Below are 27,305 nucleotides of genomic sequence, written 5' to 3' on the forward strand. Positions count from 1 at the left end.
AATGGTATAGTCTTACAAATAAGTATAGAATTTACCCCAACCAAAATGTTTGCTGTGCCTTCTTGAATATAGCGTGTAGATGAATAAAATTTGCATTGATTTTGTATGACTCATCAGAAATTATTTACTTTGGTTAAAAAAAAATGAATAGATTAGAATGAAAGTCAGATAGTCCTCCTATAGATTGATTCCAGTCTATGAAAAAAATTTAAGCAGAATTGATACATATTTTGTTCAGCATGATAGAATTTTTCTAGGACTAAACAATTGGAAAATGAAATATTTAAAATTTATTTGTAATGATATTTTAAAAAAGATACCTTGGAGCAAATCTACTGAAAGATGTGCAAGTCCTCTACACTAAAAACTACAAAACATCACTGAAATAAATTAATCAAGACCTAAAATAATTGAAGAGATATACTGTGCTCATTGATATACTATGTAGATAGGATAACACATATTGTTAATGATGTTCATTCTTCCTAAATTGATATCTAGATTCAATACAATCCCAATCAAAATTCTAAAAGTCTGTTTTTAAGAAACCGACAAACTGATTCTAAAATATACATGGAAATGCTGTACAAAGACTCTAGTTGGCCAAACAGACTTTTAAAAGGACAAAGATAAAGGACTTAGGCTGCCAGATTTGAAGACGTACTATAAAGCTACAGTAATCAGGAGTGTCTTCCATCCATAGGCTAGAACATGGATCAGTGGAACGGCATAAGAGAATCCAGAAATAGATGCACACATATGTGATCACTTAATTTGCAGACAAGGTGCCAAGTCAGTTCAGTGAGGGGAGGAAAATCTCTAACAAATGGTGCTGGAACAATTGGATATTCATAAAGAGAAATGAACTTCAACTATATCCTTACTCCATGTACAAAAAATAATTTGCGATGGCTCAAAGCTAGAACCCTAAAGCTTTTGGAAGAAAATTTAGGAGAATATCTTCATGATTTTGAAATTAGCAAAGATGGAGAAAAACAATAACCCGTGTGTATTGCTGGGCAGAATGTAAAACAGTGCAACTGCTTTGAAAAGCAGTTTGGCAGTTTCTTAAAAGGTTAAATATAAACTTACCATATCACCCAGCACTTCCACTCCTAGATATCTACCCAAGAGGAATGAAAACATGTCCACACAAACACTTGAATGTAAATATTCATAGTAGTGCTATTCATAATAGCTAAAAAGTAGAAACAACTCAGATGTCCATCAGTGAATGGATAAATAAAATGTGGTGTAATCATACAATGGAATATTGTTCAGCAATACAAAGAAATGAAATACTATGCATACTACAATACGAATGAACCTCAAAAAATGTTATGCCAAGTGAAAGAAACTTGACATGCAAGTATTGCATGATTTCATTCATATGAAATGTCCAGAATAGGCAAATCTATAGAGCCAAAGTAGATTAGTGGTTGCCCAGTGCTAAGGAAGGGAATAGAGATTAATTGTAAACAGCACAAGGGATCTTATTGGGGTGATGGAAATTTCCCAAAACTGGATTGCGGTGATGGTTGCACGACTCAGTAAATTATTAAAAATCAATGAATTGTACATTTTTTCAAGCAGAACAATTTTATGTGATATGTAAATTATATCTCAATAAAGTTGCTTTTTAAAGTGGCCAAAGAGGACTTCCTTGGTGGCACAGGGGTTAAGGATCTGCCTGCCAATGCAGGGGACACGGGTTTGAGCCCTGGTCCAGGACTATCCCACGTGCTGCGGAGCAACTAAGCCCAGGTACCACAACTACTGAGCCTGCGCTCTAGAGCCCGTGAGCCACAACTATTGAGCCCGCGTGCCACAACTACTTTAGCCCGCGCACCTAGAGCCCGTGCTCTGCAACAAGAGAAGCCACTGCTATGAGAAGTCCACGCACCACAACGAAGAGTAGACCCTGCTCACCGCAACTAGAGAAAGCCCACGCACAGCAATGAAGACCCCATGCAGCCAAAAATAAATAAATAAAAATAAAATAAAATGGCCAAAGAACTTGAACAGACATTTCACAAAAGAAGATAAAGAATAGCCAGTTAAGAACATGAAAAGGTGTGTACATCATCTATACCTCAGTTTTTTAAAAAGCATAAAAAGGTGCTTATCATTAATCGTCTCTACAGTGTGATGTCATTCACACCCCCTAAAAGGGCTAAAGTCAAATACACTGACAATACCAATGATCGGTGAGATTGTAGAGCAACTGGATCTTTTACTTGTTGGTGGGGATGTAAAATTATGTGAACACTCTGGAGAGATGTTGGCAGTTACCTATGAGGTGTTATGTCAAGAGAAATGAAAACACATGTTCCCCAGAAGACTACCTGAATGATCATGACAGCCTTATTCATAATAGCTCCAACCTGGAAACATCCCAAATATTCATCAACAGGAGAATGGATAAACATTCTCCTGTTGTGGTATATTCATGCAATGAAATACTACTCATCAATAAAAAGAAAAAGCTGTTGATGACACTCAACAACATGGATGAGCCTCAGAAACATGTTGTATGAAAGAAGCCAGACACAAAAGAATGGATACTTAATTATCCATTATTTAAAGCCTAAAACCAGGAAAACTCATCTATGCTGATAGAAGTCAGAAAATGATGGGGGTGGAGGGGAGAATGGTGAATTGAAATAATTCTCTGGAATGATGGATATATTCTCCACCTTGTTTGGGGTGACGGTTATATAGGCACATGCAATTGCCAAAACTCATTTTTTATACTTGAACAAGCACTTAAATCAATATTTTAATCATTGAATGAGCACTTAAGATCTGTGCGTTTTGTTGAATGTAAATTATACCTCGAAATAATTTTTAAAATAATTTTTTATACTTCCCTTGTCTATAAGGCTCTTCATAGTAAGTTTCTTATGGTGAAGTCACCCATTGTGAAGGTAAACTAGAATATGTAATACTATAGAATTGGACTTTTTTTTTACATCTTTATTGGAGTATAATTGCTTTACAATGGTGTATTAGTTTCTGCTTCATAACAAAGTGAATCAGTTATACATATACATAAGTCCATAGAATTGGACTTTTTAAAGATTGTGAATGTGGTATTAGTCTTCTCAGGCATGTCTCTTTTGCTAGGCTCCATTCCTTTCCCTCCTGACTAATTGTTTCAGCTCAATTCTCTGCCTTTTCCTGTTTCCCTTGTAGAATGTATTTATTTTCATAGCCTTAACTATCAATTTACTGTAGCTGGGCTCCTTATCTAAACCTCTAGTATTGTCCTCTGTTCTGAATGCTATTTCTGTATTTCCCATTACATTTGAGACTTTCTTTTTGATTGCCCTACTAGCACTTCAGATAAACATATTTAAAACTGAATTTAGCATCTTTCCCCCATAGTCACCCCATTCCTCTTTCTGTCATAGGTACCACCCTCATAATCATCTGGGCCAAAATCCTTTGAGTCACTTTTGCTTCTTCCTCTCTGTTTGCTCTATTCCCTATATAGTTTCCAATCCCTGCTGCTCTTTCTTTTTTCTATATTTTGCCAATATATTATTATGAAAATTTTCCAACATAGAAAAACTGAAAGAGTTTTTCAGTGAATACATGCATTATAATGAACATTTTGCTCTGTTTGCTTTTTCACATAGCTACCTATGCCTCTATCTATTCATGCTTTTTTTTTGTATCTTCCTCTCCCTTCCTCTGACTACCACACGCTTGGATTTTTCTTGGTCTTTTTTTCCTACAGTTCTCCTCCAGTGTATCTTTTATGCCAGTGGTCTGTAAAATGGTAGTGTTCCAACTATCTGTTCGGGTACAGGAAGAAAATGTCAGAACTTTTCATAATGTTTCTATTGGGAAAAAATAAATTAAGCTTCTCTACTGTTTTATATACAGATTGGTAATGGCATTCTACCTCTTCTATATGTCAGATTATCATGTACACTCCCCAGAGTGTCTTGAGGGAAGAACATGGGTGGCACCCTTACTCTTGCCAAGAGCCCTGTAAAGTTTTGCAGTTACTTGTGCACAGTTAAGTGGATTTATAGACTATGTTATACGGTTTTTAATCTACACAAAATTAAAATGTGGCTTAAAAGGATGTCTACAAAGACACTGCTGATTGAAGATAATACAAATATGCAAGCCCAAGCTAACAGTGAGAAAATGCAGAGCTGACACTTCTCATACTTTTTAAAACCACATTGAGGTAAACTAGAGATAATTGTTTACTTAGTTTTCATCTCCTTTTTATTTTTTATTTATTTATTTTGGCTGTGCCCCGTGGCACGTGGGATCTTAGTTCCCCAACCAGGAACGGAACCCATGCCCACTGCATTGGAAGCATGGAGTCTTAATCACTGGACCGCCAGGGAAGTCTCCCATCTCCTTTTTAAACTTCTGTTTTGTGTATGCTTTATTATGTAAATACATGTTAGTAGAGTAGTATGTATATGTTTATGAATATATATATATAAATCTCTTGGAAGTACATTGTCACATTTCTTTACTGATAAGACTACACGATCAAAAAACTTTAGCTACATTGTCCATTAATCTTGCTAAAATATAACTGCCTTCATACCTCTCCCTTGCTCAGGTTAATGGCCATTATAGTTAATGGCTCCCTACTGTCAGCAGAATAAAGTCGAGACTCCATGGGGAAGTATTGAAGATCTTTTGTAATTGAACTATATTCTATATTTCTCTCTCACAGTATTATCATGCCGTAAGTATGACACATTTTTCTCTTTGCCTTTGCCACAGGCCCATTTCTTCTGCCAGGAACCAGCCTTTTTCCCTGTGTCCACCTAGCTCATACCTACTTATCCTTTTAAGCTCGGATGTAAAGTATAATTTTTTGTAGCCTCCTCTGTCATTCTCTTCCAGGTCAGGATTAGGTGTTCTCTCCTCTGTGCTCAACAGTACCACTGGATATTTCTATTGTAGCACTTACTACTACATTGCATTGTTACTAGGTGCCTACACTCTATAGGAGCAAGGATTTTGTCTTATCTATATATCCCTTCAGTAGAGACTTAAATGTTTGGATGTAAGGAAGGAAGGAGGAAAAGAAAGAAAGGAAAAGAAGGAAAGAAGCTACTCTATGCACCAGATTATTTTGGTCATCCTTCTTGAAAATAATGTTTAATCTCTTTAAGGTTCTGAGGGAAGAAATAAATAACAATTTTGTCTTGGGACTTTCCTGGTGGTCCAGTGGTTAGGACTCCGTGCTTCCAATGCAGAGGGCGAGGGTTCAATCCCTGGTCAGGGAACTAGTATCCCAAATGCCTCATGGCCAAAAAAAGTTAAAAAAAAAAAAAAGAATTCTGTCTTCATTCACTAGTGAGCAGTCAATAGAGAAATAAGACACAGGAAACAGAGATGAGGTTAGAATACCATCTGCTGAGTAAACATAGCTTTAGCTCTGCACCTCTATTGGGCTTACTAATATTTCACCCCTACAGGAGGCAGACTTAAGCTCTCAGTCTCTGGTCTCTGTGTTCAGCTGTTTGACCCCTCCCACAAGGCAGACATGGTGAAAAGAGCAGATTGCACCCTCTCTGCAGGCAGGCTAGCATCCAGAACAGCAAGAGAACCCAAGAGGCCCTGAGCCAAGCACGTAGAATTCATTCTGTAAAACCCAACAGTCAGATAAGACATTCTTTCTTCCTTGGAGGACAAAGTAAAGGGGCTCAGAGAAACTGGAAATGTTTCTCTGGGTGAGTGTGTTCCACTAATGCTCTTTACATTCTGGGTGACCATATGTCTTGGTTGGCCAAGGACTAATCCAGCTTATTCCTGCTGTCCCAGCATAATTAATAACAGTGTCCCCTTTTACTCTCAAAAGTGTAGAATACATTATATGGTCATCTTAATTATATCCTTCTTAAGATAGAGCGACCAAAATTGCACTCAGTATTTAAGGATGTTCAAAACATTTTAATCTAAGAGTTACTCTCCCACCCCCATTACTGGGTGTGCCTTTCTAACGTCACCTGTACTTCACTATGGGGACCCCAAAATTTGGAACCTTCAACGTATTTGTTTTATGCTCGGCCAACCTTTATCACTTTTGCTGTATATTTTGTCTCCTCCCTCAATAGGGGAGAAATAGCCCCACAATAGGCTATTTCCAGACTAGACTGTATCTGACTTACATTGGTAATTTCCACAATACTTTGCACAGAGTAGATGTTCAAAAGGGGATAGTAATAACAATATTTTAAATGTCAGTTTTTATAGTTTAAGATATTGTTTGCATTCTGCTGAACTTTTAAGATCTTCTAGAAAAACCTCACAGTTTCTAAAACTTGCCCTTTTCTCCCCAGTCTTGTGATATTCAGAACCTGTGTTTTTATACCATACCTGATGGTTTAATCAATGTACATATTTATCTTCCACTTAAAATAATTGTTTTAGGGCTTCCCTGGTGGCGCAGTGGTTGAGAGTCCGCCTGCCGATGCAGGGGACACAGGTTCGTGCCCCGGTCTGGGAAGATCCCACATGCCGTGGAGCAGCTGGGCCCGTGAGCCATGGCTGCTGAGCCTGCGCGTCCGGAGCCTGTGCTCCACAACAGGAGAGGCCACAGCAGTGAGGGGCCCGCGTACTGCAAAAAAAAAAAAAAAAAAAAAAATTGTTTTAGTTAAATTTAAATGGTTTTATCTTAAAAATTCAACATCAGGAATCCATTTTACTCTTAACCCACTCCTTTTCTCTTAAGATGAAAGAAAGATTAAATTTTTTACTAAAGACATTTTTACTAAAATATATTGAATGTCGATATCATTTTTCGAATTTAGAGAATGGTAAAAGAAAATTATCAACTGAATAGAGCTCCACAATGAGAAAACAATTGTAATTCATATATTTAAATAAGAAAAATCCTATTTGGAGAAGAGGAAAGATAAATTCATGGGCTTTAGAAACAATCAACTGCTTGATATGCCAGAACTAGTTTTGCCTTTTGAGTCAGCTTTTGGGGGGAATGCTTTAGCTTCTAACACAGAAAAATACGGTTAGATCTTTCCTATCTCAAAAGTAAATAAACACGTTTTCTCTTGACCCTACTTCTCCACAGTTCTCACACTATGTTTTTTACAACCAAGTTTCCAAAAAAAAGACAAAGAAAAAAAAAAGGCTCTCTTCTTAAGGGCTCCACCTTTTATTTTACTCTTTAATACTGCAATATGCTGAATTTTGCCCCTTACCTTTCTAGTTAAACTGGTTTTCTTAAGGTTACCAATAACCTCCAGCCTGATTGCCAAACTTAGTGGACTCTTTTTAGCCCTTATCTTGAGTCCTTACAGCTTTATAAAGCATTTGTTAGCGTTGACCATGCTCTCCTCTTCTGTCTTCTTTGACATCATTCCCCCTGACTATTCTCACTGTCTCTGCTCCTTAAATTGTTAATGCTCCTAAGCTTCTATTCTCCATCTTTTTCTATTCACAATTTATCTAGGTAATCATGTCCACTGCCATGGCTTTAGCTACAATGTCTTCCAAATCCTTATCTTCCTACATTTCTCATTTGAGGGCCGGGTTCATATTTCCAAGAGATTGTTGGATATCTCTATAAGGATGTTGCATAGCCCCTCAAATGTAACACCTTCCAAACTGAGTTAAATATTCTCTATACCTGAGCTTCCTACCATCACCAAATGACATTACATCCTCCCAGTTCCGTGAGCCTTAAACTGGCTATCATCCTCAACTTTATCCTCACCCTGTCTTCTTCAGTGCAGTTAAGTACCAAGTTCTATCAATTCTAACTTTAAAAAACCTGCCATCTCTTAAGTGTCCAATGGTGCTAGGCACTTTTCCCATATTATCTGTCTCCTAAATGCCTCTAAATCCAAATTAATACCTCTTTCCTCTTCCCACAGCTATTTTCATCATTGGTATCCAGTAAATATTTGATAATATATCATCTTCATGCCTGAAGAGCCATTAACCTTGGGATCATCTTGGCTTCCTCCTCTCTCTTCCTCCTTCAGTCTTAGTGTTAGTCATGGAGTTCTGTTGCTTTGACTTCCTTGTCTCTATTATCCATTCCTTCTCTGTATTCCCACTACCGGTGTCTTAGCTCCAACCTTCATAATTTCTTACCTAAGCTATTAATGATTTTCTTGTTTGTCTGCTTTTATTCTCACTCCACTCCATCTATTTCATCCTTTATTACTGCTGCCCATAATCTTTCCCAAATATAAATGTAATCATGTCTCAGTCCAGCTTAGTCAGTTTCATCATCATCAAAATAAAGACCAAACTTCTTAACCTGGCACTCCAGAAATGTGTTTTGGTGCTTGCTTATAAGACAAGCCCCCTTGCATACATCCTTCACTCTAACCCTATCAAATTATTTGTAATTACTGAAAATTGCCAGCCATTCTTAATACCTCAGTGCCCTTTGATCTATGGAATGGCCTCCCTCTCCCCAATCCCAACTCATCCTTTACGACTGCTCAAACATCACCCTCTTTTAGAAGGCTTTTCTGATAGCTGCTTTACCAAGCAATTGGTGTCATTCCTCTGCTCTCCCCAAAAGCTTGCGTTTACCTTCATTATATCATTTCTCTCTTCTGTCTTCATTTTTAGACTATGAACTCTTTGATGTCAAGAACTATACTGTTTCTAATTTTTATTTTTGCATAAAGAAGGAGAGAGGAGGAAGAGAAGGAAGGGAGGGGAAAAGAGAAGGAAAAGGGGAAGAAATTCAGTAAATGAATCGACCCACTGGATGGTGTATAAAATTGCTAGGTATTTTAGTCTTGCTTGTATTACCTTTATTTAAGTAGGCAAGTAATAACCACTTCTTTATCTGCATGAATCTGCCCTGCATAAACCTAGCTAATGTTATCATGTATGAGGGTTTAAAGTGATTGCTAAAAGTAATCTGGAAGATAAATTACCAATTTGTTTACTCTCCTAAAGAAAGGGCTATACTTTATCTGTTAGTTGCTAATTTCTTTAAGTACTAGCTAAAATGCTGACTCAACTTCCACGTCAACACTGAAATATATTTATTTTGCTGTTTTATTTTTATTAGGCATTAATACATCCTTTTTAGTGAATTTTTCAGATAGCAAATGGAAAGTTTCAACTATCTCTATAGTTGCTTCAATTCTCCAAAATTCTCAAAGACAAAGCATAAATCCAGGGCTTCCCTGGTGGCGCAGTGGTTAAGAATCCACCTGCCAATGCAGGGGACACGGGTTCGAGCCCTGGTCCGGGAAGATCCCACATGCGACAGAGCAACTAAGCCCGTGCACCACAACTACTGAGCCTGCGCTCTAGAGCCCGTGAGCCACAACTACTGAAGCCCGTGCACCTAGAGCCCATGCTCTGCAACAAGAGAAGCCACCGCAATGAGAAGCCCGTGCAACCGCAGCAAAGAGTGGCCCCCGCTCACTGCAACTAGAGAAAACCCGCACACAGCAACAAACCCAATGCAGCCAAAAATAAATAAATAAATGTTTTTTTTTTAAAAGCATAAATCCAGTTGTGGTGCAGTTGCAGAAGTCACCCTTACACAGCACAACTGAGTTCCTATGTTATTTCAAGAAAATTTCTATTAAAGAAAAATAGCTCATGAAAGATCCTCAATGATAATGCTTTGGTAATATTATTATAGAGCATTTTTTTACAGATATAATCCAATAGATATAATCCATGTTATACGCATGTAACAGTTGCTTAGTGTCGACTTAAAGGAAAACATACATGAGAGTTATGAGTTTAAGCTTTGTTCAGGGTCTTACTGAGGCCCATAGCCCAGGAGACAGCGCCTCAGGGGCTCTGAGAACTGCTTCAAGAGGTAGGAGAGGAGCCAGGATATACATGAGTTTTTAGCTGGGAAATTCATGCAGTCAAGCATACATCTTAGCAGAAGACCGCTAATCACAAAGAACAGACATCTCTAGCTAATGGTCTTAGTACTTTCTATATATGGGAAGATGCAAGGATCTGGGATCATTGAAATTCTTCCTGCGATATGCATCTAATTATCCAGGGGCCCCCGTTTGTCCAAAGCACAGCGTGCCTCATCCTGTTTTGTTTGATTTTCATCCTGAATTCCTTTCAGGATGCACTGTCCTGGGTGACTACAGTGGGTTGCATCTTAACCCCTTGATGCTCTTTGTCCTTTTTTTCTTCACGTGGGTCATAAAATATTGTACCTACTTAACTGATGATTGTTTCCTAGCTGTGGAGGCTCAAAGTGAGCTAAAGTGTATCCCATTCTTTTCAGTTGTTTTGACCTGTTTCATATAGTAGTTACTTTTCAACTATTCTCATCTTTTCCACCTCAGACATTTCAACCAGGTCCTTCAAAGGAAAACCACAAAAACTCACCAAGCTTCAAAACCATCAATTAATATATATACATAGGCAGGAAAAATATGCTGGAGAAAAGGGGTGGAGGTGATTCAGAGCCTTTCATCAAGAGGCTAGTCATTTATTCTCTCCTTTTGTTCTGAATGTGGAATAATACTGTTTATTAGAGCATAACAGTTTGTATTGTTTATCAGGTTCATTATAATGGAATTTTTATTTACAAAGTCGATATACTACAGCTTAATGATATAAAATGAATAAGTACTTTGTTATTTTCTAAGCCTGTTTGGTGTCTAGCATATGTCATTTGTATGTGTGTGCACATGTGTACATGTTTTTCAGCATAGCAGAAAAAGTCTAAAAGAAATTGAAAATAAAAGGGTGGTCAGGGTGGTCCTCATAGTGTACAACTATAGGTTTTTTAAAAAATTCCTTCTTGGACTTCCCTGGTGGCGCAGTGGTTGAGAGTCTGCCTGCCGATGCAGGGGACCGTGCCCGGTCTGGGAAGATCCCACATGCCGCAGAGCGGCTGGGCCCGTGAGCCATGGCCGCTGAGCCTGCGCGTCCGGAGCCTGTGCTCCGCAACGGGAGAGGCCACAACAGTGAGAGGCCCGCGTAACGAAAAAGAAAAAAAAAAATCCTTCTTGCTGGGCTCCTGTGCATAATTGATAGCAATAAAATCCACCTGGTAGGAACACTCCTGCCAACTTAATCCATGTCTGACTAATAAAATGATTCTTCAGCAGCCTTACCTTGGAAAACAGAGTGGGAGGGAAAGGGGATTCTTTCTTTTTTTTTTTTTTTTTTATTTTCCCCATAGTATTTTTTTTTTTTTTTTTTTTAAACATCTTTATTGGGGGGGGATTCTTTCTTGACAGGGCCAGTTTACGTTGCAAAGACCAGACTTTTTTTTTTTTTTTTTGTGGTACGCGGGCCTCTCACTGTTTTGGCCTCTCCCGTTGCGGAGCACAGGCTCTGGACGCGAACGCTCAGCGGCCATGGCTCACGGGCCCAGCCACTCCGTGGCATGTGGGATCTTCCCGGACCGGGGCACGAACCCGTGTCCCCTGCATTGGCAGGCGGACTCTCAACCACTGCGCCACCAGGGAAGCCCCAGACTTTTTTTTAACTATCAGAAATTCAACTACTTTCAGTTTTTCTGGTTATATTTTATTGGTCAGTTTACTTGCAATAACACATAATAATCCCACGTAAGGTATTTCTTTGTAACCATACATAAATATAGAGTCTACACAAGGCACTGTGTAGTTAAATAAATTTTCCTTCAGATACTTAGATCAAGCTCTTGCAAGGGACAGTAAGTATTTTCTTAGATTTTAAGCAAATCTAGATTGCCCACTTGAAATGGCAAAAATCCGAGGCTGGACTTTCCCAGGGGGAGAAGTGGGTCAGAATGTGATAACAGAAATAATTGACAAATCCTTTGTCTGATAGTGAACAAGTTAACATGCAGCTGCTGCTTGTATTGAACTACAGGGTGTGTCTCACGTCATTGTTATCAGGCTTTTTAAATGAAAGAAATATACCAGGTGATTTCTTAAATAATTAGCATTTTATGGCTTCTGATTCGAATAAACACCTTTTTTTTTTTTTTTTTTTTTTTTTTTTTGCGGTACGTGGGCCTCTCACTGTTGTGGTCTCTCCCGTTGCGGAGCACAGGCTCTGGACGCGCAGGCTCAGCGGCCATGGCTCACGGGCCCAGCCGCTCCACGGCACGTGGGATCCTCCCAGACCCGGGCACGAACCCGTGTCTCCTGCATCGGCAGGCGGACTCTCAACCACTGCGCCACCAGGGAAGCCCCTCGAATAAACACCTTTGAGTTTAATGTCTTCTTTTCTTCTGTGCTTCTGATTACTTGCCGAGATACTCACTAGCTATTGAAGAAACCACTCAAACTGTGTTTGTTCTTTGAAAGTGAGCCCTCAGTTTTCCGTCTGTCTCCCAAATTTTAGTGTAATGAAATAAAAGACACAAATTCATTCTGTAAATTCTTTTCTTGTTGGTTATGAAACTGGCATTTCACTCAATTCTGTTTTTTTTATTTGCAGAACTTCCTTATGGCTGGGAGAAAATTGAAGACCCTCAGTATGGGACCTACTATGTTGAGTAAGTTTGTTACCTCAGTTAATGTTCTCCCAAATGTTTTCCTTTCATTACACAACTTTAGGGAATGAATGAAATACTTTATGCTTCTGCAATCCAGCTTTCAGGTTTTGCCACTAGGGGAATGAGAAGGTAGGGACAGTGGGCATTTACTTCACTGACTAGGCTCCCTAGAAGTTGGCTTTGAAGTAAGTATAGAGAGACAGGGGGAAGTTGTCCAGATGAGTAATGGCTAGAGATGTTATCAGTACTACTGTGGCCTCTAAAGAGAGAAGTAGTAGATAGAAGACTGAAATAAGGTGAACTATTAAGGTCACTTTCAACACTATACTTGCATGTTTCTGAAAGCAATGAAAGGACTTTAAGGGCATTGTATCATAATGATCCAAACCTTTGAAGTATATCATTAAAACTGTTCTCTCTTTCAAGGAGTTAATTAAGGAAAACTTAGTATTCTCTTTGGGGGGGTGAAAGTTGCTTCTCACACAGCTGTTATGGTTAACTTTAACATAAATCTGTGTTGGAGTAGAGGATCAAACACCTGCCTATATTAGCCAGAGAAATTAGGATAACATCAACATCTAATTTTTTTTCCCTTTTCTTCACTTATCTAATTGCTGCATTATTATGATCGTTGGGATTGCTTTCTCTCCAGATGGTATAGATAGAATTTTGACCTCAGGCATCTAGTACCAGGCAAATAATTGCATCAGAAAGGTTACTATTTACCTGGGAACTAGGAGTCTGCACCAACTGCCAAGGTAGTAAAGGCAAAATATTATTACCTGGAAAAATAGCAAACATGAGAATCTTCTAGTTTTATGATTGCTAATTAACTTTTCATCACTTGTTGGCACAAACCAGTGCCACTTCCCTAGTGCAAGTAACTCTGAGTCCTGTTATAATGCTAGTCTTTATCCTAGTGTGTCGGTTGTTACTCGAGTCACTGTGGTTAGAGGGATTTTTGGAATGATTTCTTAAAATCTAACTTGTACCCTAAGAAAATGAGTCATTTTGACCCTCCGATATGTAACTTAACAGTGTCAATATTTTGGTTCCATTGAAAGGTTATGTTAATTTTATTTCCATTGTGTTATTTCATATCTTTCTAATACTGTGATGTGAAAGGTTCACAGCAGCTCATTATTTTTTTTCTAAAGCATATTTAATTAGAAGAAAAAAACTAACCATTTTTCTAGTCAAAGAAATATTTGAAGGCTAGCTGAAAAGGAATTGTGAGATTTTTTCCCCCTAAGAGTTAGTCTACTTAAATTGGGCTTCAATCAGTCATTATTTGCCATTAACACTACTGAACATTTCTGAGATAATAATTCTCATTCTCTTAGTATCCATTCCAAGTGAATTTGAGTACACGGTCAAGAGGTGAAAGACATTTGCCTGTTATAAAATCTTGGGCTAAATGATCAGGTTCTCGTTAAGCAAGGATACACTAATATTGAAGCAACTTTAGGGCAAATCCTGAAGTGACCTGCTCTCAGCTGCATGGAGGTATGTGAAATAGCCTGATTAGAAGCAACAGCAGTGGCAGCAATGTGATTTTGTATGATTGCTCCCAGACGAGCTCATTTTACCGGAGGGTAATTTATTAGATTAAGAGCGAGCAGGCTGTACTCAAGATGCACATTAGTATGGAATCAGCTGAGCTCTGGAGTGTGGCTTGATTCCCAGATTAGTTAGGCTTTGAATCTCGACTATAGTAATCTGCAGTGAGTTTACTGATGGAGATAAAAAGCTGTTAACTTGAATGGCTACTCTTTGGCTCTCTTAGTTTGTCAAACCAGATGGCACAATGATTGCTCTTGGCAGGAGCCTTATAGTAGTAACACCAACTGCAATGGCAGGGTTTTTTTTTGGTAAGTATTTATTTTAGAAGATGAGATTCTGAAATGGATTAATTTATTTTTGAAAATAAAATTGTTCCCAAAATTTAATGGTAGGCCTTCCATAAGAATGCTTATATATTTAGAAATGTTGTCTTAACGTATTGCTTTAACTGTCTTGATGCAGTCAGGTGACAAAGTCAAAATATGTCTGCTTTTAATATCTTAACCGTTTGTGAAGGATAATGATTTTGTTTGTTGAGGTGAATTCTTAAAATTCTTATATTTCAAATTATTTATTATATATTTAATTAAGCTTGTTTGCTACCCATGTTTAATTTTTCTGATAATCTGTCATATTCTCCTCTCTTACTTCCTATAGCTGGTTTTATAGAAGACAAAATTTGTTATCTTAATAATATTATGGGTATAAGTAACTAAATGAAAAGGAGAGTTTTTTACTGTTTTGTTTTTTGGGTGACATTTTAATCTAGATAGTCTAAGGTTACAGATGCAGTTACTCCCTTCACTAATATCTTACATTATTTGTCAAAGAATTTTCAGGAAAGGGATTACTCATTCGCATACTTCTACTCTCTTCTACCACATATAACGAAGAGTATACTACCACTGTTTATGTTCTAATACTTGGGTGGCAAAGTGAGTCATTCTAGCTGATGACATTAAAGTGAGCCAGGATTCTTTCCAAACAGGTTTATTCTTTCCTAAGTGTCAGTTTCTAGTTTTATTTTATCAAGACTATGTAAATTATCAGTACCTAAGAGATAACTTTTAAAATGGTACCTAACTTAACACCAAAGTCTTCATTTCACAGTAACTCAGTTGATAAGGTCCCCCTTCATAGTAAGAAGCAGAAGCATACCTGAGTTTTTGTGAAATCGGAACCCGAAGGGTGTCAAGTAGAACTTGCCGTATTTAGAGCTCTGAAACTAAATACCTACATCTGTTGCAGGGTTAATAATGTACTAGAAGCCTAAAAGGCATAGAGAAGCATACTCAGAAGCTAGCATACCTTGCCATAGGGTGGTTTTTTTTCCCTGCTGCCCCCTCCTCCATCACCATTAATGTTCACAAATGGTAAAGAAAATATCCAAGTCATATGACTATTTACATATAGATTTTGTAACAGCCTATCTAAAGAAAATCATAATCTGAAATTCTCATGATTTGTTGTTTAATTGTTGGTATTTACTAATGTCACTTCTCGTTAAAATGGATTCTACTAGAAAATGCATTTCATTTGGCTAAAATATATTTGTACTATAGAAGTACTAGAATATAATCCCCCCTTGCTTCTGTATTAGACCTATTTGCGGTCTTAAACATCTTTTGTACAATAGTTGCATTCTTAACCAAGTTACACTTAACTGACTTGCCAGAATAACCTATGCTCAGTTCCCTCTGTAAAGAGGGTAAGAGTATGCTCTTACCCTTAGTATATTGAATACTATCGGCTAATGGCCTACCTCTAGTCTCCCCATGCTTTTCTGCTTTCCCCCACAGACTTGTATGCTTTCAGGGGTCAGTTGTGATTGCTCCTAAATCATAAAAAACAGTTAAACTTTTGTTATAGTTATGTAACTAATTATTATATAATTTTGAAGAAATTTAACTGTGAGAGTTGTTCTGTGATACAGTTTGATAAAAGCAAGTCACTTGGGCTTCCCTGGTGGTGCAGTGGTTGAGAGTCCGCCTGCTAATGCAGGGGACACGGGTTCGTGACCCGGTCTGGGAAGATCCCACATGCCGCGGAGCGGCTGGGCCTGTGAGCCATGGCCACTGGGCCTGCGCGTCCGGAGCCTGTGCTCCGCAATGGGAGAGGCCACAACAGTGAGAGGCCCGTGTGCTGCAAAAAAAAAAAAAAAAAAAGAGAAAAAAAAGCAAGTCACTTGCTTAGTTGCTGCTAAATTGATGTGGGTGAGTCAGTTGGAAAAATAATAGTAAAATTCTAGAAGGCTTCTACACTCAGATTTCTTCAAATGTGTCTTTACAGCTGCTTCACTTTAGAGAACCTTAAAACCCTCCTACCATTAACTGCCTTAAAAAAAATTAACTGATTAATTACCAACAGTTCGAGTATATCATATATGAGGGCTTCTACTGTAGTTTTGAAAACTGTTATTAGCTATATTAGAAACGTTTATAAAGAAGCTATAGTGAATACTTCAGCAGCTTTGACTTCTAGGCATCTTCTGCGGGCCCTTCTTTAGTTGCCAGAAGGCTCTTCCTCTGTGACCTGTCAGCATATCTGGGTTCCATAGCGTAAAGGGTACATATTTATCCCTTAACCTATGATAGTCTATTTAAAAATATGTAATTCTTTCATATTAAACTGAAATGCATGTTTTTCTACATTTTACAGTCACCTTAACCAGAAAACCCAGTTTGAAAATCCAGTGGAGGAAGCCAAAAGGAAAAAGCAGTTAGGACAGGCTGATACTGGGTCTTCAAAACCAGGTAGAACTTTTACCTCTATCTTCTCTTCTAAGAATAACTTGTGAAACTTATATGCTGAAATAATAAAAGTGAGTTTGAACTTTTTACTGTCGGGGCTTTGAAATTCAACAGAGAATGTCTAATTTCCGTCATTGTAAAGGTATGAATAATCTTAATAAAACATCTGGACAGTTTGAGAATCCTGAGGCTTTTCTCATGCTGCTTATATAGAAAGTATGAAATTGTTGGCAGAAGGGACTGAATAGCTTTGTTATGGGTGCAAGGTTTTAATTTGAAGATTGGATTGTTTCCTGGTGTTTAAGGCCAAGCCAGTATTAGATCTTTAATTCATTCTGAGCTTCTCTCAAGTTAATTGCTTAGATCTAACGTCAGTAACCATTCAGGATTATTCATTAACTGATATGAACAAATACTAAGTAAATCCACTGTATTATTGCCTACATCATTGATTCTCAAGTGGGATGGTAGGGTATTAGTAATATCAGGACCATTTGGGGAACATTTTAAAAATACATAGGTCCTGAGATTTTGATGAACCTAGCCATGTGTATTTTGAAAAAGATGCCCAGAAATTTCTTACATCCAACTTATCCCTGCTCATTTCCTCCCCCTTCTCTCTCTGTCATTAATAAGGTCTATATGGTCATATCATAATAATCTACTAGATTCTTCACTTCTGTTGCCAGTGAGAGAAACAGTTTTTTCTTATAACTACTCTTCCAAAACATAGTCTTTTCCCTTAAGATTTGCATTTGATTTAACAAATATTTTTAGTTTAACAAATATTTTGGGGCACCTACTACATGCCCAGTGCTTTGCTAAGTACATGGTATTAAAAAATGATTAAGAGTCAGATAGGTCTTGCCCTCAAGAGTTCACAGTCTAAAATAGGAAACTAATAGTTCCACTGTATGGTGATAGGTGTCATCCTGTATTAGTAGTTGAATGAGCAGGGGGCGGAGCGGGTTTGAATCCCAGCTGTGTAACCTTGGTTGAGTTTTTAAATTCTTTGTTTTCTCATCTACAAAACAGGAATAATAGTAGTCCCTACCTCTTAAGGTGGTTCTGAGTATGCAAATTAATACATGTAAAGTGCTTGCAAATACAGGTCTGGCACATGGTGACCAATAAACAATAGCTTTCATTGCTATTAATAGAGATGTACAAGGTACAGTGGTGGCATAAAGGAGGGAGTGCACAACTTTGCTTTGATGGAGGAAATCAAGGGGGCAGGGGAACCTTCAGACAGAGGACATATGTGAACTGGGTCTTGAAGTGCCAGGAAAAGTTAAGTCAGGCAGATCAAAATTTTAGAGGAGCAACAAGGCATACCAGCTAGAAGGAACAGAATATATAAAATCAGAGAAGCATGAAATGGTGGTCCAGGGGGTCAGAGAACAGATACAAATGGCCAGCGCGTAGGGTATTTTAGGGGAGTAACAAGAGATGAGGTTGTAAGGATAGGCAGCCATGAGAAGAAACGAGTTTCAAAGAGAAGCTGAGTATTTGTGTCACATGGTGCTGAAAAGTCGAGAAAGATGAAAATTGAAAAGTGTTTTACATTGGACTTAAAAATGTGGAGGTCATTTGTCACTCTAGCAAGAGCAAGGGGAGAGTGAAATAAAACTGCAGTAGAATAAAGAGGAAATGGGAGGTGTAGAAGTGAAGGCAGTGGGTTTAGCCAACTATTTTGCTAGCTTTGAGTGTGAAAGGGGTAGCCAGAGGACATTAACTACAGAGGAACATGAGTCCCCATTTTACACATAAACAGACTTCAGGAAAGATTAAGCCTCTTGCTTAGAATCACAGTGAGTGATTTGGAGTCAAGTCTGGATTTGAACCTAGTTTTACTGACTTTGAATTCAGAGTTCTTTGTATTATAACATGTAGTTCCTGAATGCCCATGTCTTCCATGGCCCATAGCAAAGATCTTCTCTCCTTTACTAAGCTCTAAGCTCCTCGAGGGCAGGACCTATGTGTTTCATTACTTTAGATAACCAGACACTCTCTTATGAGAGAGTAATGACTCAGCATCTGTCTTTCAGGAGCCCACAAGTTAGCCAGGGAAACAAACATATAATTTTAGTATGGTATGATATTAACAGATGTAAACAGTAGTGTTGGAACAAAGGAGAGAGAAATTAAATCTCACTGCGAGAGGAAAGGAAAGGCTTCCTAGAAGTGATGGAAGTTATGCTAGTCCTTGAAGAATAATGGTTACCATTTATTGAGATAGAGTCTAGTGCTAAATTGGATGCTTTGTATTACATCATCTCATTTAAGTCTCAAAATATTGCTGCAAGGTTGTTAATATTATTTTCCCCGTCCAGATGCCTTGATGGCATCAAGTTACAGTTGTCTGATGCTTCCATCCCAGGGATATACTTGCCACAGGGACAGAAGTACTCAAGTTTGTGAGCCTCCTTCCTTAGGCAGCCTGTATGGGTTTGTGTTTATCTACATTTATTGAGCACTTACTGTTTGTCAAGCACTGTTTCTTATGCTTTCTGTGCACCACCTAGTTTAATCCCTGTAACAACCCCATGAATTAGGTACTATTACCCCCCCTTTTATAGATGAGGCAACCGAGACTTAAAAAGGTTAAATTATATTCCAAGATTACTCAACTAAATCACAAAGCTTGGATTTAAAATCAGGATTGTTAAAAAAAAAAAAAAATCAGGATTCTTAGACTCAATGATAGTTTCTTTGTGCCTTTCTTATTCTCACTTTTCTATATCTAAATTCTGATAAGACCTACTTTTGACCAATTTCTAATTGGCTTTGGCTGTTTTATTACTACTTTCCCAAATTAGGTGTTAACCAAAACTTTCCCTCCCACTTTAATGTTTGCACATCTTGGAGCTCATATATTATATGCTGATTTTCTGTTGGAGCCCTCAGATGCCAGTCTTATTCTGATATTTATGGGGACTAGAGCATGGGATAGCTGACCAGAAATATTTCAATATTTGACATAAAAATGAGAAAGGTACATTTCATCAAAGATATTTTCCTCAAGTACCTGTACACAGTACTTACATGATCTTATCTATGATCTGATAGGCAACACTAGGGGGCAGTCATAATCAGCTTACATAACTAAATAGGCTTTGAGCATGTCAAATAATTTTTTTAAGTAATATTTTGTTCAGAGATGAGTTGCTACTTTGAATGTCAGAGGCTCATCAAGAGCCAGCAACGCACTGAGGTATTGCCACAAGTAGCCTGACTGGCCAAACTCAGAGGCCTCACAAAATAGTGTTTACTGTGGTGAATACACTCCTGTCTGGAGTCTAGTCCTCTCCTTTGAGAGGCCCAAAATAGCCGATTTTTTTTTAATGTCAAGTGCTTGTATTTGTAAGAGATTAGCAAATCTGGGAAGAACATAATGAATAAAGTACACCCACTCCTATCCCAGACCTGCCTTTGTCAGTATTTGCAAGGCAGCCCTACTTCTTGCAGGAGCCATATGCATACTGTACAATCTATACAACCATACAGAGCAGCCCCAAGGATTGTTCTTTTCTAATTGCCAATAAGTTTACTGCATGCCTCTTAGAACACTTTGCTAAGAGGGGCAGCAGCAGATACACACAGATTAACTCTGGGCTTGATATTAGTGCTAAGTGTGATCTAAATATGAAACAAGTCACCCTTGTTAATTTGAGTCATTAGGGAAATGAGCATCAAAACCACAGTGTAAGACCATTCCACGCCTACTAGAATGTCTATAACCAAAAAAGCAGACGGTAACAAGTGTTGGCAAGGATGTGGAGAAGTTGGAACCCCCATACACTGATGGTGGAAATGTAAAATGGTACAGCCACTTTGGAAAAGTTTGGCAGTCCTTCAGAATGTTAAACATAGTTATGATATGTTTATGGTAACTGCTGCATTTCCATTCACAGTATGTAACTAAGAGGAATGAAAATACTTGCCCACACAAAACCTTGTACATGAGTGTTCATAGCAACATTATTTATAATATCCAAAAAGTATAAACAATCCAAATATCCATCAACTGATACATGGATAAATAAAATGTGATATATCTGCACAGTGGAATATTATTTGGCAATAAAAAGGAATAAAGTACTAACACATGCTACAATACAGATGAACCTCAAAAAAATTATGCTAAATGAAATAAAGCATTCCAAAGACCACATATTATATGATTCCATTTATATTAAAAGTCCAGATTGGGCAAATCTATAGACAGAAAGTAGACTAGTGGTTGCCTAAGACTAGGATGTGAGGGCAGGTTGGGGAGAAATGAGGAGTGACTGCTAATGGACACAGAGATTTCTTTGGTGTGTGTGTTTGGAGGGAGAGAAAAATGTGCTAAAATTAGACTGTGGTGATGGTTGCACGTCATTGACTTGTATAATTCTGTCATTATTGGATTATATCTCAATAAAGCTGTTAAAAAAGAGATTTGTGAGAAAAGCTTAAACCGTATTTTAAAAAGATAACTTAAACAATGCTTTGTAAATTATGAATCTGTACAATTTGATCCCCACGGTTTTCATAAGTGCCCTAATGGCAGCCGGTGGAAGAGAGGAGCGAGAGTTTCTGGGGAAGAGGAGAGAGGTATTACTTGCAAATATAGATCACTTTTAGTTCTAGGATCATCTGGGGAAACCTCTTAAAATAGGCTTTTCAGAGGAGCTGTGCTTTTTGTCTTCCTAAAGTTTCCACTAAATATGAGTAAAAGGGAAAGACGCATGGAGCTATATACTGATAGTGCAGGGATTTGCTCCTCTCATCAGATATAGATTAAAGGCTGCAGAAAGCCTGAGTCATAAATTATAAAAAGTTCTCGATGTATTCGCTTTTATAAGTTTGTGACAGTTGCCTTCATCTTCCTAGTATAGTGTTTTCTGCATAGACCTCAGTAGCTGCTTACTCAAATGAAATATACATCTGAATGAGTGCTGAAGGCTTTCAGGAATTTAATAATAAAGTTTACCCTTCAGGAGTGTCATTTTGACTTCTAAATAAAGGACTCTTTGGGATAAGAAAAAGTAAGTACAGGGCTTCCCTGGTGGCGCAGTGGTTGAGAGTCCGCCTGCCGATGCAGGCGACGCGGGTTCATGCCCCAGTCCGGGAAGATCCCACATGCCGCGGAGCGGCTGGGCCCGTGAGCCATGGCCACTGAGCCTGCGCGTCCGGAGCCTGTGCTCCGCAACAGGAGAGGCCACACAGTGAGAGGCCCGTGTACCGCAAAAAAAAAAAAAAAAAGTAAGTACAAACAAGGCAGTGAGGAGGGGATAGAGTAGACGTTTTTACCTTTCAAATGACATAGAAGAGTCCTATAAAAGGTAAATGATTCATTAGCTAAGTTTTTTTTTCAGTGATTTAGTTTATGAAATTAAATTCCAACTGTTCTATAATATTAGATTCTTATTTTTTTCCTGTTATGTTATGGTTTGTTATATTTAAGTTATATAGACTATCTTGGAGATTAGCTTCAAGGGCTATATTCATTGTAATTACTCTTGTTTCTCATTTTTACACAGATATGGAAAAATCACACTTTACTCGAGATCCATCCCAGCTTAAAGGCATCCTTGTTCGAGCATCATTAAAGAAAAGCACAATGGGATTTGGTTTTACCATTATTGGTGGAGATAGGCCTGATGAGTTCCTACAAGTGAAAAATGTGCTGAAAGATGGTCCTGCAGCTCAGGATGGGAAAATTGCACCAGGTAACAGATTTTTCAGAAATACTGAAAGAGGGACTTCCCTGGCTGTCCAGTGGTTAAGACTCCACGCTTCCACTGCAGGGGGCGCGAGTTTGATCTCTGGTTGGGGAACTAAGATCCTGCGCATGCCGTGAGGCGTGGCCAAAAAAAAAAAAAAAAAAAAGAAATACTTAAAGAGTTATGATACTATAAAAAAAATTATAGTGAAAGAGTTATATATATATTATATATGTAACGTATATAACAAATATTATATAGTAGCTATGTAAGTATATATAAAACTTCTGTGTATATATTTATATAAATAAAGAGAGAACTAAATTATACAACTGAAGAGGGAGATTCCTGTATTAAAATAGTTTATCTTCTAAACTAAGTGCATGCTAGTTTTGAAGGAGGGTCATTTTTACAAATAAGTGGAAACAGTCAAAACATTAAATTTATTAATTTTTTGAATAGTTTGCATATTTTGAGATAACTCTTTGGCTGTACTAAGCTAAAGATTTATTAACCATCTCAGAAAACTATTTGATAGTTTGATTTTCTCTGATTATGTTGGGTACTTTTGGAGTTATTTAACATTAACCTGTAATCTTTTTTGAAAAATGATTCATTGTGATGTTTATAATGATACTGAACAAATTGTTATATCCCACAGTTTTTTTCCAAGTTGCGGGTTTTTTTTGCTTCCTTAGTAGCTGTTAGTAAAATTAAACTGCTATGTTAAGAATTATAGACAATAATATTACTATTTTTACAGAGCTGTATAAATTTGTCTTTTACGTAGTTTTCCCAACATCTTTACTTAGTGATTGTTAGATATTTTTATACGGCTGACAGTGTTTATGGCTGAGTGGGTTAGAGGAAGTTTAAGACTAGTTACTGATTATGGGGAAGGTTTAAGTACTTTTTTCCAGAAAGATTTTAGTAATCCACTGAGGTTGCTTCTTACACAGTTTGCTAGACTTTTCTAATCCTTTGTTATTTCACATACTTTGTGTAAATATGTCCCCCATTTGGGCGATTCAATTGTCATTACTTTTGATGGCAGATATCAACTTATTTTCAATTGGGATATGGGCTCTCTCATGTTATGCTTTCCCAATTAGGTGATAGAAACGTAAACAAGAAAACTTAAAATAATCAAATGTTATATTTATAAAGAAAATTATTTTTAGCTCTCTTTTATTACTTTATAAAATTAACAAACTCTAGAGATTAAAATTAATAGTAAAGTTTTTTCCTAAGTCCTCAATTTTGACTTTTTAAATATTTTGTCCATGAAACACATAGATTCAGATATGTCTAAAACTGTTATTAATTTGTATAACAATATAACACTTCCATTAAAATTCTGGGAACTTTGACCAGGGGAAGAAAAGTCAAAACTTTGTTTCTAATTAGTCTAATTTCTATAGTTTCTTGAATTTTGCAACAAATTTCCACAGACTAACATTAGTTTTTAAATACCATTCATGTTGATTTTTTTAAAGCCTACATGCAATCAGAACAAATTAAAGCACCTTTATTTGGCAATAACCTTTTAAATAATCGTATTCAAATAAAAGCAGCAAATGGATATCAGAGGACAAATTTTAAAAGCTAAAGTTGCATTAAGAAGAGGGAAGACATATGGGAACATATGTATGTGTGTGGCTGATTCACTTTGTTATAGAGCAGAAGCTGACACACCATTGTAAAGCAATTATACCCCAATAAAGATGTTTAAAAAAAAAAAATAAAATAAAAAAATAAAGTTGCATTAAGAAAAACACACAACTGATAAATGTCAAGTGGTAATAATCCTGCAACCAAAGTGGTCATAATAATGTTAAATCAGAAAAGCAAAACCAACTTTTACAAGGATTAATTCGGCTGAATTTCCAGCATCTTAAATAATATATTCTTTGCTTCTGTTGAATTCTTTTGTTGCTTACTTTTGCTTTTGAAAACTAAATTACACTGAATTGAAAAAAATCCACAAAAAAGAAAGATGCTAAAAGAAAATACATTCATAAGTTATTATTCTAATCTCCAGCCTTACATTGTTCAAACTATAATGAATTTTTCAGTACATTGTAATCAATGGCTACTTAAAATCAAGAAATAAGGTGATATTTAAAGATTGCCTGTTTGTACAAGTAGCCAATGGGGTTATTCACTCCTCTTCTATATACTGAACACCTACTACAATGTGCCTAGTTTTGTTTGACCACTTAGGTGTGACTCAAAGGATATACTAACAATGATAATATGAATTTGCAGTTAATTTTTTAAAGATTCACTTTAGCTTGAGGTCATAACTCTTTGCAACTAAGATAATTAAAAATTTATACATTTATATATTCTTTTTAGAGAGGAGTCACAGAAGGGAGAATGACATGTCGATGTTCAAAATCTATCTTTTCAGTAGTTAATGAACAGTAAGAGGTTTCCAAAATTCAAATTTAGATGCTAAACTTCAGTTATTTTCATCTCCCCCAACAAACAATTAACTTATTTGATGGTTTTAATATTTTTAACATGACTTATGTTTTACCAGGTGATGTTATTGTAGACATCAATGGCAACTGTGTCCTTGGTCACACCCATGCAGATGTTGTCCAGATGTTTCAACTGGTACCCGTTAATCAGTATGTAAACCTCACTTTATGTCGTGGTTATCCACTTCCTGATGACAATGAAGATCCTGTTGTGGACATTGTTGCTGCTACTCCTGTCATCAATGGACAGTCATTAACTAAGGGAGAGACTTGCATGAATACTCAGGATTTTAAGTCAGGAGCAATGGTTCTGGACCAGAATGGAAAATCGGGGCACACCTTGATCAGTGATCGTCTCAATGGACCATCAGATCTGAGTGAGCAGAGAGCGTCTATGGCATCGTCAGGCAGCTCCCAACCAGAACTAGTGACTATCCCTCTGATCAAGGGCCCTAAAGGCTTTGGGTTTGCCATTGCTGACAGCCCAACGGGACAGAAGGTGAAAATGATATTGGATAGTCAGTGGTGTCAAGGCCTACAGAAAGGGGATATAATTAAGGAAATTTACCGTCAAAATGTGCAGAATTTAACACATCTCCAAGTGGTAGAGGTGCTAAAGCAGTTTCCAGTAGGTGCAGATGTACCATTGCTTATCTTAAGAGGAGGTGAGTAAAAGCGCAACAAGGAAAAATCTTCATTGTTCATGCATTTGTATCTGTGAATTGTCCTTCCTTACAGGTCAGAATATCTCTTTTCCCAGCAGACTTAACTGGTAATTAGTATGCATTTTCCTTATGTTCTGTCTGACTGCTTCCATAAGCAGTATCTTTTGTAGCAGTTTGTTTAGTTATTTGCGGTTTCATTTGTGTCCATTGTGGATTTCTTTCCCTCTATATTCTTTTTAAAATCTGATTTATGACTTTAATGATTAGAGAGAGTCACAGCATTGTGCTACTTCAAATGAAATATATCCTCTTAATTCCATTTTCTCTGTTGATGGCAATAATAGAAATGGACTCTTTCAAGCAGTGGTACTTCATCTGGACCTCTGTAATGTACCAAGGATGTTTTGAAAGAGCTAGCATCTCTGTGAATAAGCAAAATGTTGGATGGTGTGTTAATCTGTTCTGTAAAAGCAATCATGATAGCTTGTGCTCATAAAGCTCTTATCTTAAGCTTTAGTATCTGTCCGTAAATGTTAATTAAACCCCACAGTGCTCATGTGAGATAAATATAATTTTATTTTCCAAGGTCATCAACTGACTTGAACTGCTCCCAGACATAAATGCAGTTCCAAGGACTAATCACAAAGTCGCGCTTTAATGGGCTTTCTTAAATCCATACCTATGAATGACTAGTATTTTAAAGAATAAAATTTAGCCCTTCACATATATCTCACTGGCTTTTAGTTTTCATTTTTGAGACAAATGAGCAGTTTAACTTCATTGGGGCTTTTTTTTATTATTCTCATTTCTTTGAACTATTTTTGTTTCTCCTCTGTGTGGTATGGTACAATGTGCTCATATCTCTTCGTGAGGGCTGGAGAATTATCCAGAGTTCCAACAAATATGAGAGTCCAGGGTTTGGTGTCAAACAGGTTGGATGTCAATTTCCTGCCTAGTTGCTGGTTGGTTCCGCAGTACAGGAAAGTAATGTTAATCTATTTGAGTCTTTGTTTACTTTATCTATAAAATGGCAGTAACATTTATGCCTTAGGATTGTCATAAAAAATGAAATATGTGTATAATGCCTGGCACGTAGAACATATTGGACATGATTTACTAGCCTACTAAAAGTCAAAGCTAGTTTTGTCATAAACATTAGCAGTATTTGTGATCTGGGAATGCTTCCTCTGTTTTTAAAATGTGGCTCATTTTTTTTAAGGTCCTCCTTCACCAACTAAAACTGCCAAAATGGTGAGTATACTGTGGTCCTCAAATGCTTCTTCTGAACACACGGAGAGAGACGCTGCGTTCCCCTCCCTGAGGGCAGCTCATGGGGGTTGCGTTTACAGACAGGCAGGAGCCAAGAGGCAGACTGCCCTGGGCTTGTATCAGAAACTCAGAGGGAAGCATGTGAGTTAGAAAAGCTGCCCATAGAGGAGGTGTGCTCTGCTGGTTAAGTATTTCTGCTGGAAGAATATTAGAGGCCTGTACTACCAATAGTCCTGTCTTGTAAATAGTAAAATGTGGACACACTGAGGTGCCTACGGATGGGTCCTATTATTTTCTTTGTGTTTCAGAGGAACAAGGGTAAGGAGTAGCTAAATGTTCGAGCAGATGTACTAAGGGAAGATGTAGTAGTTTCACATAAATTCACGAGGACTATAATTTACCCA

The 27,305-nt window shown here is 37.4% G+C and overlaps 1 protein-coding gene across 5 annotated transcripts in view; it reads left to right on the forward strand.

The window, feature by feature from the left end:
• The window catches only part of MAGI3 (membrane associated guanylate kinase, WW and PDZ domain containing 3), a 273,809-nt gene that overhangs the window by 200,414 nt on the left and 46,090 nt on the right, over positions 1–27,305 (forward strand). For all 5 annotated transcript variants that reach the window (XM_032623693.1, XM_032623702.1, XM_032623721.1 and 2 more), the window contains 5 exons: positions 12,400–12,457; positions 16,679–16,773; positions 22,299–22,487; positions 25,027–25,632; positions 26,852–26,883. In XM_032623693.1, coding sequence (XP_032479584.1) covers positions 12,400–12,457; positions 16,679–16,773; positions 22,299–22,487; positions 25,027–25,632; positions 26,852–26,883 — 980 coding nt within the window. The remainder of the gene's footprint in view (positions 1–12,399; positions 12,458–16,678; positions 16,774–22,298; positions 22,488–25,026; positions 25,633–26,851; positions 26,884–27,305) is intronic.

This window comes from Phocoena sinus, chromosome 1, assembly GCF_008692025.1.
Source record: "Phocoena sinus isolate mPhoSin1 chromosome 1, mPhoSin1.pri, whole genome shotgun sequence".
NCBI lineage: Eukaryota > Metazoa > Chordata > Mammalia > Artiodactyla > Phocoenidae > Phocoena > Phocoena sinus.